The 12,383-nt window shown below is 41.4% G+C and overlaps 2 protein-coding genes across 4 annotated transcripts in view; one reads left to right on the top strand and one right to left on the bottom strand.

Annotated features, from left to right (window-relative positions):
* Positions 1-448: 448 nt before the first annotated feature.
* The window catches only part of reep3b (receptor accessory protein 3b), a 52,287-nt gene continuing 40,352 nt past the window's right edge, over positions 449-12,383 (top strand). For both annotated transcript variants that reach the window (XM_076297812.1, XM_076297811.1), the window contains exon 1: positions 449-810. In XM_076297812.1, the coding sequence (XP_076153927.1) occupies positions 779-810 (32 nt within the window). In that variant the 5' untranslated portion in view covers positions 449-778. The remainder of the gene's footprint in view (positions 811-12,383) is intronic.
* On the bottom strand, positions 3,213-12,100 carry LOC143137569 (uncharacterized). Of its 2 annotated transcripts, XM_076297809.1 has the most exons (18): positions 8,206-12,100; positions 7,839-8,034; positions 7,539-7,658; positions 7,403-7,441; positions 7,214-7,267; positions 7,038-7,112; positions 6,871-6,957; positions 6,644-6,757; positions 6,452-6,544; positions 6,260-6,352; positions 6,068-6,160; positions 5,712-5,804; positions 5,538-5,618; positions 5,395-5,451; positions 4,609-4,778; positions 4,396-4,460; positions 3,668-3,762; positions 3,213-3,401 (listed from the first exon to the last, which is right to left on the bottom strand). In XM_076297809.1, exons 2-18 carry the CDS (start codon positions 8,029-8,031, stop codon positions 3,286-3,288), a joined length of 1,638 nt encoding a protein of 545 aa, XP_076153924.1. In that variant the 5' UTR covers positions 8,032-8,034; positions 8,206-12,100; the 3' UTR covers positions 3,213-3,285. The 2 variants fall into 2 exon arrangements, with proteins under 2 accessions (XP_076153924.1, XP_076153925.1); XM_076297810.1 differs by lacking the exon at positions 7,038-7,112 and having other exon boundaries at positions 7,839-12,100.

Genomic DNA, 12,383 nt, shown 5'->3' with positions numbered 1-12,383 from the left:
TCACACATTTTCTTTAGATTTAGCAACATTTCCCAGCTCATATAGGCTACTTCTTATCATGCCATATGTGAAAACCAGTAGCCGACTCTGAAACAGCAATGCTTTGTTGTTGCGCAGTGAACCATAAACGTTGTAGCCTATTTTTAAATCAGTGCCTGCCAATGAAAGCTTCACTTCCTTTCTACTGTAAATATTCTCAACACACTCGTATATTATTGGTCTATATGTGCCTGGAAAACTAGAAACCCAATTATGTAACAGTGCGCTGAGACATTGTTGCATTTCACCATACTTTCGACATGGTTACAGTTTGACAAGCACACCGACTACCCAATCACTGTGAGCTACAGATACAAATAAAAATATCTACCCAATCATACCGCAGCAGAGGAAGGTCCACCAAGTGAATTATTGTTGACGTCAAGTCAAAGCACGCACCTTGGTCGTTATCAAAAGCACAAAAGCAACAGAGAAGAAGTGAAGTGAAGGGGTAGCAGGACTTTCTTTAAGCCAAAACAAAAGTAAAATAACGACTAATTTATTTCTCTCTACTGCTGTCGAATGTTTTGGTGGCATGAACAGAAAACTATAGCGGCGGGGAAATGATCGAGGCAGGATCATTAACTAGTGAAAGCTAGCTGACGTTGAATTTCTCTAAAGTTTACGGTGGTTGGCTAGCTGGTTAGCTAGCTACCTCCACGGCGCTGGCCTCCTCCTTAGGTCTGCAGGCCCCTGTCTACCCCTTCGTCTCACGTATGCTCAACCGTGCCCCAGAAAGATGGTGTCGTGGATGATCTCAAGAGCTGTTGTGTAAGTATAAGTCTCTATATATTGGTTTTCTCTTGTGAATCGACGTTTGGATTCATGATGTTTACGGAAAGTTTCTGTTTTGTTTAACAGTAGTGCTAGCTAACTAGCCAAGCATGCTATCCTAACAGATGGAATTCAATACCAGAGAATGTCAAATAAGGGTATAGGTTTAGCTTGTAACTTTAGCCTAGCCTGTACGTTTGTTTTTTCCAAAGACAGCTACGGTAGCACGCTAGCTATTTCAATAGCTGTCTGCGCACCCTCAAAGCCTAACGTCAGCTAACGCTAGCAAGTTGGCCACGAATGCCACATTGGTGTCACTGTAGAAGCTATATCTGACCATCTTCTGTGGACGAGAACGTCAGATAGCTCGCTGTATGTTCTAGGTCCTAGCGTAGCTGGCGTTATCTTGTCAAGCCACATGCTATATATGTAGTGTTTTGCTCTGCTCCTCTTTTCCTTGACATTGCTGGAAGGTCAGGGAAATTGTGTAAATATAATGTGACAGCAGGACGCTTGTAGCTAAGGTTGGCTAGGAAGCCAACATACCAGTTTCTGTTGATGGAGGCGAAGTTGCTAGGTGTGTTTTATTTTCCCCAGCCGCCCTCTCGACCTCTGTTCCCGAGTGGCGTTCCAAAGCCTCCCAACTAAGGTTCATACAGTATAACGTTAGAGTTATTTTAACGTTGCAGTCCAAAATTTGGATTAGGCGAGTATCTAGTAGTAGTAGTCTATAGGCTTTTCTTTGGTAGTATGGGATCCTTATACTATGTTTTGAAATGTAACGGCTGTTGTTATGTGATACTGTGATTCATGAACTGTAACAACGTGTATCAGGAAAACACATGACCACCACACCCTAACAAAACCTGATTATGCATATGAATCATACCTTCCAGTTTGTGCAGGTGCCGCGTGCTTCGGGTTCAACATGTCAATCTACAGTCAGTGAATAGTGTGGCTGTTCCCACCCAGCAAAATTACGTTGAAAAGACGTTGAAAAGACGTCTTTTCAAGTCGTCGAAACAACGTTTGAGTTTGGTTGAAAAGTGAAAGGTGAAACGACGTCTTTTCCCGGTCGTTGAAAAGACGTCTATTGAAAGACGTCTTTTCAACGCCTATATTTGGTTGAAACCACGTCTTGTTTAGGTGCTGCCATTGACCTATTTTCGACTAAAATATTGCTGTTATGTATTCATTTATAAGCCTATATTATCCTATTATAGGCTTTTAAAAATGTGCATTATGCATTTCCTATTTACTAACTTAACCCATCATCTATAAGATGATAAATACATAATTGAATACAAGGCTTTTGTAAATAAACAAGTCAGCTGGGTGTCGCGATATAGCCTACCAGTTTTGTGATCATTAAAACATGATAATATGAATATCGTGGAAACAATGCACCCACTTACCGTGTAGCACAACAATGGTAGGCTATATTTAAATCAACAGGTGAGTTTTTTACGCGATCGGAACGCTCTTTCCTGTTAGGCTTCTCTCCCGTGATGTCTCCTCACTTGCTCCCTTCAATGTCACACACGCAAACCTGATGTCATAGCAACGCCAAACTTTTGATTGTGTAGGCTTGAAAACATGCCGGACATGATGGAGAATGCAGGGGATGGAAAAACATTTATCCACCAGTCTCTATACTGCTCTGCCCCGCAGCTAGAAAATGCACGTACGCTGCGCAGTAAAAGGCGATATCAAGAGATTGTATGTAATTCTATTAATTAACTAACTAGCCTAACTAACATAAACATGGCCTATTGGAAATGTTATGCAAAGTAGGCTGTAATGTAACTCCCATCTTGCATTCGTATGATGATGCCCATAGCCTATAGCATCACTATGAATTTGAAGATCATGCTAAACGTTTCTTTGTAAAAAAAATAATAATAAATAAGTAGGCTTAAAACATACCTATGTATAGTGATATTTATGAGCTATCAAAGCATAACAGCATCACCACATGTTATCACTAATTAAGCTGCTCTGACAGGAGGTAAGTTATGTAGGCTATCGTTTGTCCATGAGCTGTCAGTTTGTGCAACCATGACCAAGTCTCCTGCCATTCCAGATAGCCTACCTGCAATTAGAATTATGCCTATAGAAACAATGAAACTACAGGTATTTATAACTACAGGGAATATATAGGCCTAGTTTCAATTTCATGTTCAAATTTGTCTTTTCAGTCGAAAATAACTATTGTTGTTGACCTGGTTTGGGAATTTGGGAAAAAGTGAGAGTTGTACTGTAAAATTTTATGTTTTTGAATAGAGAGACATTTAATAAGAAATGTAATATACTTTAAGTGTTTGCTTTCTTATAATGATTACTATTGATATCACAATAATGTTATTGTGATATATTTTGTCGTGATAATCGTATTCTGAAATATTGATATCATTACAGGCCTATAAGTCAAACAAAACATTTTAATAACTGATTGCTTTCTTTATCCCTTTATTAATTGTTCTTAAAGCCTCCACCACCAGAGCGTCCAGGCGCATGTTTTAATTGGTCTGCCACAGCTCTCCCGATGTCATGGTCGGTGGCCCTTTCACTCCATTTTTTAACAGCAGCTGAAATGACAAGAAAAACATTTTCATTAGACTAGGTGTGCTGAAGTGGCAATATTGCAAAGACAACTCAGATAGCAGATTCAGCACTTGAACATGTGAAACTGCTCTAATCGAGACTTTAACAAACTTGAGAAATGAATGGACAATGAACAAATGTGTTAATGCAGAGTGTAGCCCGTGCTGTACTCTTCCTTGTTCAAAATATGTTTGTGCAAGTTGAACAAACAAATGAAAGATAAATAATACCCAGTATCAGAGATCCATACCTGTTAGGACGCCATAGAGAGTCATGGCTTTAAAAGCTGTCTTCCCACCATGGCCCATCATATTGAAATGGGACATCAGGCCATTTGTCATCAATCTGAAAAGATTAGCACATAAAGTTACATTTGTATATACAAATTCAAAATGAGATTACTTTTTCCACTAGATTTTTTTAGACTGTTGTGGAGTCTCTATAATGTGTGCAGTGCACTCCCGGTAATCGGATTACAACTTCATGTTCATTCTTTCTACAATAAAACTAAAATTAGGCCCTGGCCTACTGGTTAGCGCTTCAGACTTGTAACTGGAGGGTTGCCGGTTCAAACCCCGACCAGTAGGAATGGCTGAAGTGCCCTTGAGCAAGGCTCCTAACCCCTCACTGCTCCCCGAGCGCCGCTGTTGTAGCAATCATGACAAGTCTCCTGCCATTCCAGACTGTTGTAGCAGGCAGCTCACGGGATTAGTGTGTGCTTCACCTCACTGTGTGTTCACTGTGTGCTGAGTGTGTTTCACAGATTGACCAAATTTCCCTCACGGGATCAAAAGAGTATTTATACTTATACTTAAAACCGATCCGGATTTCATTAAATAGGAAAGAGACAATGCAATAGACAAAGGCACACAAGAGAGACTGAAACATCAGAGGCCACAGGCCAAATAAGGTCAGCATAAAGGTTAAACAGCAAAAACTACATTTTCAAGAAGTACTGTACCCTGTATCTGAACATACCTGTTCAAAATTTTTGCAACACAGTCTTTTATGTCCTTCCCACCGACCTTGCTTAACTGTGCCAACTGTGAAAGAAGTAAATAGACAGTAAATATAGAATCTTAAGCCAATTATTAAGTCAATAACCTACTGATGAGGGCATAAGACAACAACACGTCATCAATGCCCTCATCAGTTTGCATTGGTTGTGGTAAGTGGTATATGATATCTTACCAGAGCCTGTCTCTCCTCCTCCTGATTGAGCTTGTCTTCTAACATGAGGACCTCGTCCATGGTCGTCATGGTTTTTAATAGGTTTGTCCCTCCCCTTTGGTGGTCTGCCTCAATTCTTTTCACCACCTCCATGATCTCCACCAATTTTTTCATCACACATCTCTGGAATTCTGAAATGTGACATTTTCGGATTAGTTATCTTCTATTCAATCTCTTCCTATAGCCTAGTGATTTGGTTATACATGTAAGATAAATCTAGCATCTAGATCTAGTGCCATATTCATAGAATTCAAAGACTATCTTTCAGGATCATGTCTGATATGTGTAAACATACGATTACTGCATGACACAGGTATTCCAGAATATCTTCACTCAGATTAACTGCAGTGTTTTGTATTAAATTGTGCAACATGAACATTCCATCTTTTCAAAGATAAAATTGTAACATTCAAGTCAGTTCCTTGGAGCCATACCTGCCCCTTTAAAAATGGCATGTTTTCAGGCCAATGTGCCCTACTGGAGACAGTCATTTTCGTTGATCAACCACTATATGGGGCTATGGCCAAGCTCTGTAGTGGTTGATCAACGAAAATGACTGTCTCCACGGCTTATTTGATGTGTTTTAATGCAGAAAAACACCCTTGGGTCAATTTTCGCCGGAATTACACTTTAATGCAACAGATTGACACATTTCCAATTTGAACTGATTAAAATCAACAATAAAAATGTGGTTAGAGCTCTAGATTGCTCAAACATCTGGTTGTAGCAAGAATATTTAAAACTCACTGTCATTTTCCATGGGGAATACACTGTTCCTCTCTCTGGGGGAGCGGGCCCTGATGCCTGTGACAAGAACATCAGACATTGAAAATGTTAGATTAAGTGTTATGTGCTATACAGACACATTCATTAATTTTAGATCAACTTACTGTTTGAAGCTAAAGGAGAACCACCAGGACGGGAACCTCTGTGGTTCCTGGGTGAGGGAGAGGGACTCCTCATGGACTGGCCTGTGACAAGAGTAAGAGACAGGGAACATATTGGGGTCGTGTTCTAGACAGTAACGTTCAGACAGCATCTTTTGCTTCAGTTCATTTACTTACTGTTTGAGGCTCGAGGAGAACCACCAGGACGAGAGCCTCCTCTGTGGTTCCCGGAATGACTGGATGAGGGAGAGGGACTCCTCATGGACTGGCCTGTGACAAGAGTAAGAGACAGGGAACATATTGGGGTCGTGTTCTAGACAGTAACGTTCAGACAGCATCTTTTGCTTCAGTTCATTTACTTACTGTTTGAGGCTCGAGGAGAACCACCAGAACGGGAGCCTCTTTGTGTTCAAAGAACAACATCTTAAGCAACCAGTGGTCCCTGGACCACACTTTGAGAACCACTGTGCCACTGTGCTAGACAATAAGGTTCAAACGGCATTCTTTCCTTCAATTCATTTAGGTCAACTTACTGTTTGAACTTCGAGAAGAACCACCAGGATGAGAGCCTCCTCTGTGGTTCCCGGAATGACTGGATGAGGGAGAGGGACTCCTCATGGACTGGCCTGTGACAAGAGTGAGAGACGGGGAACATGTTGGGCTTGTGTGCTATACAGTAACGTTCAGACAGCATTCTTTGCTTCAGTTCATTTAGGCCAACTTACTGTTTGAGGCTCGAGAAGAACCACCAGGACGAGAGCCTCCTCTGTGGTTCCCGGAATGACTGGATGAGAGAGAGGGGGTCCTTATGGACTGGCCTGTGACAAGAGTGAGAGACAGGGAACATGTTGGGCTTGTGTGCTATACAGTAACGTTCAGACAGCATTCTTTGCTTCAGTTCATTCAGGCCAACTTACTGTTTGAGGCTCTAGGAGGACCACCAGAATGGGAGCCTCCTCTGTGGTTCCCGGAATGACTGGATGAGGGAGAGGGACTCCTCATGGACTGGTCTGTGACAAGAGTGAGAGACAGGGAACATGTTGGGGTTGTGTGTTATACAGTAACGTTCAGACAGCATTCTTTGCTTCAGTTCATTCAGGCCAACTTACTGTTTGAGGCTCTAGGAGGACCACCAGAATGGGAGCCTCCTCTGTGGTTCCCGGAATGACTGGATGAGGGAGAGGGGCTCCTGGATGAGGGAGAGGGGCTCCTTATGGACTGGTCTGTGACAAGAGTGAGAGACAGGGAACATGTTGGGGTCGTGTGTTAGACAGAAAGTGGTGAAAGTGGACATAAAGTAGGCACTTTATTCTTGAGTTCAATTCGGTTAACTTACTCCTTGGAGATGAAGGTGAGCTATCCTGCCAGGACTCACCCCCAACATCAGAATGATTGGAGGGGGAGGGGCTCCTCTGGGGGTGGGCTGTGACAAAGTGAGAGAACATGTTGAATTGAGTGATTCATCCATACATTTCTTTTTTTAGTCCATTTAGGCAAACTTACTATATGATGAATCTAGAGTTTGGGTATTATCCAAATAGGTCTGGTCCTCAGATTGGTTTCTGACACTGGGTGTCTCTGTAACAAATATAAATGATCATGCCAAAAAATGTTGAACTCTCTCCCTGCTAACTGATTTGGATTTCTTTTGACATTCTTAACTAGTCCACTTGACTTACCATTAGTCATATTTGGTGGCTTTGGTGGCTTGCTGAGCAGTCCTGTGCTTTTGCCTACATAGAAACAGAGAAAGTATTCATGTCGCAAACAGTATTTGTTTGGCAAAGACATATTTAAGACTTTTTACATTAAACAACCCTGGCGATGTGCAAAAACAATAAAAATTTAAGAAAGGTGCACAGACTCACTTTTTTTGGGTCTGGGTTCTTCATCTGAGAGTTCAGGTTCTAATAAATTACAACAAAAGTTAATTTACATTCCAGGAATACAAATGTTTCAACATTTGGAATGTGATGGATTACAAACAGCTGTTAGTATGCTTGCCTTCAATACAATCAGAAAATTGCTTTCTTTTTATTGCCCTTTTCCCCAGTTCTGGAGGGTCTTCTGAATCTGTCTGTGCTGACGATGTATAATTAAACTCAGTGCACTCCTTTTCACTTTCTGTAAAAAAGTCAGAAGTTGCAAAGTCATGTAAACCAACCGACATGTGTTATTTGGAAATTTTCTTTATAGCAGTGTGAAAAATTACATGGATGTAAACTAGCCCAAAATCTCAAATTTGACCAGGTCATGAAAAATCGATGTTTTCACCTGCCGTGTCTCGCCTTAAGCATCACATACCTGAAGTAAATTTTATTTTTATGAGGGGAAAGTCCAGCCAGTCTCCAGCTGGATTTGTTTTGTTTTTCCAGGCTGACGCCCGTCCCTTTTTTGGCCATCTGAGGACTTTCCTTTCTTCGTCAATCCAATTTATTGGCAGCACCCCTTCAAAAACGTTATCGCCCTCCTGCCACACAGCCCTCGCAAACGCCATAATCTGAAACAAATAAAAGTAGAGTTATTATGCAACAGACTTATACTGAACACAATATAAAAAATAGTGGCGCGACAGGATTCCTATATTATTTAGTGATGCGGACTAACATCCCCATCAGAACCCTGCACACCCCCACCTTGACTAACTAATTTTCTGTGGGAAACACTGTACCTCATTGTTCAATTATGCAGAAGTGGAAAAATTGCATGCCCCCCTCTGTATGGGATGCACACAGCTTTCCTCTTTAGGTCACTGGATTGAAGGATTTTTGTCCTTGCCATGCGGTATGTGGTATTGCCAATAAATGCTATATCTATCAGCTTTGATTCACATGGCGTTATGAAAAGGTTTGACGTGTGCTTTTCAGGAATAAATCTGCAATTGAAATTTCCATTTTCTCCAACTTCTTCTATGATGGCCACACTCTTGTCCCCTAGGACGAAGCAGGCATCCTTGGGCCTCACTGAAACGGTAAGTCTTTCTTTGGCCTGTTTTGATTTTGCCCCCTGCAGATCCTGCCTCTCTGCCAGTCGCTTTGCCACTTGAGTCAGCGGATCATGACTTGTTCTGACCATTTTCTTGATGGTTTGCATGAAATTCTCAAATGGAAAAGCAGAAATCTCATTCAAAGAGCAACTGAAATGTGCAACATCCTCATGAATGTGCTTTAACGCATGCACATTGTAGACTGTGAATCTGTCTCCATAGATATCTTGACAACTGTTAACAAAATAGGTCAGCAGGTCAGCTGCATATTGGAGTAGAGTGTTCCTCCTGTCGGCATCGGTGGTAAGCAGGATGGACATTCCCACTGTCAGACAGAGAAAATGATCGTACACATCTTGATCAACCAGTCCATCAAGGACCACAGGTCCCGTGTAAAGAAGGAACTGGCGGAACTCTGTCGCCTTCCATCGATCCAACTCGGTGACTGCCCTGGGCTTCCTTGCCATCTCACTTGGCATTTCATTTCTTAGCCCTACAAGTCTTGTAGACAATTCAGATCTCTGCCTGGTAGATAGTTTCCGGGGGTTGGTCACACGGCAGAGAAAATGCAGAATTCGCCTTACAACACCAAGGCACACAAGGTGCATATAATCAAGGACGAATGACGTCACACATGGTACTCCTGCTCTTAACAGTGGGGTCTCTCCATTTTGGTGTCCTTTGTAGGCTACCTGGCAGAACTTTTCATCTGTCCTACTAGGGAATTTCTCTTTTGAGTTGAACACCACTCTTCCTTTCCATTCACCCAGCTCCTCACACCTCTCACAGCTATTATAGCCTGTATGATAAATGATGTTTTTAAGAAAAGCCCTTGCTGGGGCATCACAGATGAAGGCTTTGACCGTAATTTTCACAATTGCCCCGTTATATTGAAAGCCACTAGTTGAGAGATTATTGATGTCTTCCACCAAGTCTTTTAAGTACTCTTGTAGAGGCTCAGGCTTGGATGTGCCACTGTAAAGTGCGACTATGAATGGCTCTAATTCCTCTGCCTTTGCCAGGATGGGCCAGAACTGAGTCCCACTTGACTTGAAAATTGGCACACCATCCACATTTATGCACAAGGAAATTCGGTCTATACAGGCAGGAGACTGTTGAAGTGCTCTTTGTGTGCCTCTCTCTAAACCATAGTAAATGTAGCGGCCATTACATCGCTCCTGCAAGCTCACTACTTTTGGAGTTGACAGAAGGGTCCTCGAGTCCCTTGGCAAATTTTCATGTCCATGTCGTTGTAGAATGTGCAACAGCTCATTTACTGACTTATGGGTAAGTTTGTTAGCCAATGCCCAATCTGCCAAGTCACTCCCAAGATCACTTTCCGACGTTGCCTCTGTTTCGTTTTCAGATTCAAGCCACACAGCCTCTCTGTCACATCCCTCGTCATCACTGCCACTAGCCGTATCAATGTTGCTGATGTCATCATCGTGAGTGGACTCTGACTCCATTGAGTTCTCTTCATCCTCAGTAGCCCACTGCTTTATGGTTGACTCAACCCTTCTCCAGTTCCTGAGGTAGAGCGAATCCATAGTTTTTAGACCACAAACTGAAACAAGAAACAAATCATACAATGTAGTATTGTGTTTTTGAGGTTTGCATGCTTTGGTCATGTCCAGTAAGATGCAGTGCAGCATGGGAAATTACTAAAAAGAATCTCCGGCAAAGTAGTAGGGTCACTTATTTCACAAATTCCAGATGGTGTTTTGGATCACCAACAAAATGTCTGAAAAATTATATTTCCTAATGTTTGACTAGCTACCTACTTTTATCTGTGAATGATCAACTGTATTAAACGACATATTGCTTAATAAAATGAAGCAACTGTCAACATTATCTAACTGCTGGACTAACTTTGCAGTGTTTCCCACAGAATTTTCTAAAACTATGGGGGTTGGGGGGTGGTTGGGTCATCATACTGTAATGTTTATACTTTATTTTACTGGCTACTTTAGGTAGGCTATATCATGTCTTTCGGGTTATGCTCTCTCACACAGCCATTATGAGCTTGGAGTATAGATTAAACTGTACAAAAATACTATCCTGTTATTTGTTTCAAGAGGGGAATTTTTGAAATGACCTTTTTAATCCTCTAGCTAATTAACAACCTCAATATAAAACATGCTAATTAACGTCAAAGATTGTAGTGGAAGACTATACAAACACATCCACAACTTGCCATAGGCATATCTCTGGTTGTTGTTTCTGTTCCACGACATATTGTATGTCATGTTTGGGGTGTGGGATTAAGAGAGGGATAATTTTAGTAATTTGAAAATTATTTAATTTATCTTCAGTGTACTGGCCAATCAGATTTGTCTTGACATGATTACAATTCAGCATACACTCACAATCACACACAACGACCAGTGTTGGGGGTAACAAGTTAGCCTACAAAGTAACATTACTGCAAATGTATTGTAATTTAGTTACTTTATTGAGTAACTAAGTAGGTAGCGCATTAGAATTCAAATTTCAGTAACTTGTTACAGTTACTGAAGAACTGTAACGTCCATTCCGGTGTTACTCACATATCTCTCATATAATGACTTATAGGGAGGGAAAGTAATCACATCGCCACCTACTGGTTGCGTTCCTAGATTTTAGTGGAGTGGATGAGATTTTTTTTTTTTTTTTTAGAAAAAATATATCTCGGTGCACATTGGGAACTTAATTTAATGCCTTCCATTTGCTATGCACTGGGGTCACCTCTATTGCTTCTTGTGGTCATACCTTATTTTTAGGATCAGTTGAATTGTTTTGAGTTTTTTTTTGTAACATGGTGATAACAAACTACAGTTGCATGCGACGTCACCACTAGGGCGCTTCATCTCAAACTGATCAAAACGGGCAATTGGCTTGACTGGCTTAACATATTTTTTGTAATAACGGAGCGCGATGTAGTGTTGTGCTCCTACTCACATGAAGAGCTGGCAGTAAGTGTTAAGTGTCAATGCTAACCAGGCTAATAAACAAACCATGCTACCGTGAGTAAGTGGAAGGGTAAAGTCACGTGACTACTTTTGTAGTCCATTTATGATGACCTACATTATGTAAGGGATACACAGAGAAACATTATGTAACTGAACACAGAGAAAGTTTAGGATTCTCACTGAGGCAGACTGTAGACTGGGCTTCAGCTGTAAGGAGCTATTTTTTGAAGGTAAGGAAGGTACCTTACATTGCTGAAGTTACAATGAATCACAATCATCTACACTGAAGTTACAAAAGCATCACTTTGTAAGCTATAACCGGATCAATAAGTAAAGCACCCACTTCCTTCATTTAGCGAATTTCCGATTGATGCACGTTAGTGATATGCTGTTTGCTGAAGTTGCAATGAATCACAATCATCTACCCTTAAGTTACAAATACACCACTTTGTAATCTATTGTCTCTTTGATCCGGATCAATAAGTAAAGCACCCACTTCATTTAGCGAATTCCCGATTGATGATGCACGTTAGTGATATGCTGTTTAGCCTACTAGTTAGCCTACAAACTCGGGTGCTGCGCTCAGGAGTTCTTTGCCTCAGCCTCGTCCATTAATTGTGAATAACGGGACACCTCGGCGGACGTTATCCCTACAGTATGTAATGTAGGCCTATATAGTAGTACTACATTACATAGTAGTAAGTCCTAAATTATGCGATAGCGAACGTCAAAAAGTCTAGTTGCTACTGAAACGGACTGTCAGAAAAGACCGGGCTACTAGCTGCACTGTTCACTCAAACAGGTTGGCTTCAGCCCACATCTCCCCTACGCAAATCAAATCAGTGGCTTGAGAAGGACTGTTCATGCAGATTACAACTGGCGCGGTGTAGCCTACACAACTGAGTTCAAAATTGA

This window comes from Alosa pseudoharengus, unplaced genomic scaffold (assembly GCF_046254945.1).
Source record: "Alosa pseudoharengus isolate Yale_2024_CS ecotype anadromous, Long Island Sound unplaced genomic scaffold, YU_APseudo_1.1 YU_APseudo_1.1_scf_21, whole genome shotgun sequence".
NCBI classification, from domain to species: domain Eukaryota; kingdom Metazoa; phylum Chordata; class Actinopteri; order Clupeiformes; family Clupeidae; genus Alosa; species Alosa pseudoharengus.
The sequence above is the reverse complement of the archived record's forward strand: the minus strand, read 5'-3'. Positions and strand labels throughout refer to the sequence as shown.

Bases quoted from the DNA above. Each gene is read 5' to 3' on its own strand.
- LOC143137569 (XM_076297809.1), bottom strand. From the start codon at position 8,031: ATGGCGTTTGCGAGGGCTGTGTGGCAGGAGGGCGATAACGTTTTTGAA. The intron at 6,758-6,870 runs GTAAGTTAACCG...CTCTTGTCACAG, and splicing joins CTCACCTTCATCTCCAAGGA to ACCAGTCCATAAGGAGCCCC. The intron at 4,779-5,394 runs GTGAGTTTTAAA...GTCACATTTCAG, and splicing joins ATTCCCCATGGAAAATGACA to AATTCCAGAGATGTGTGATG.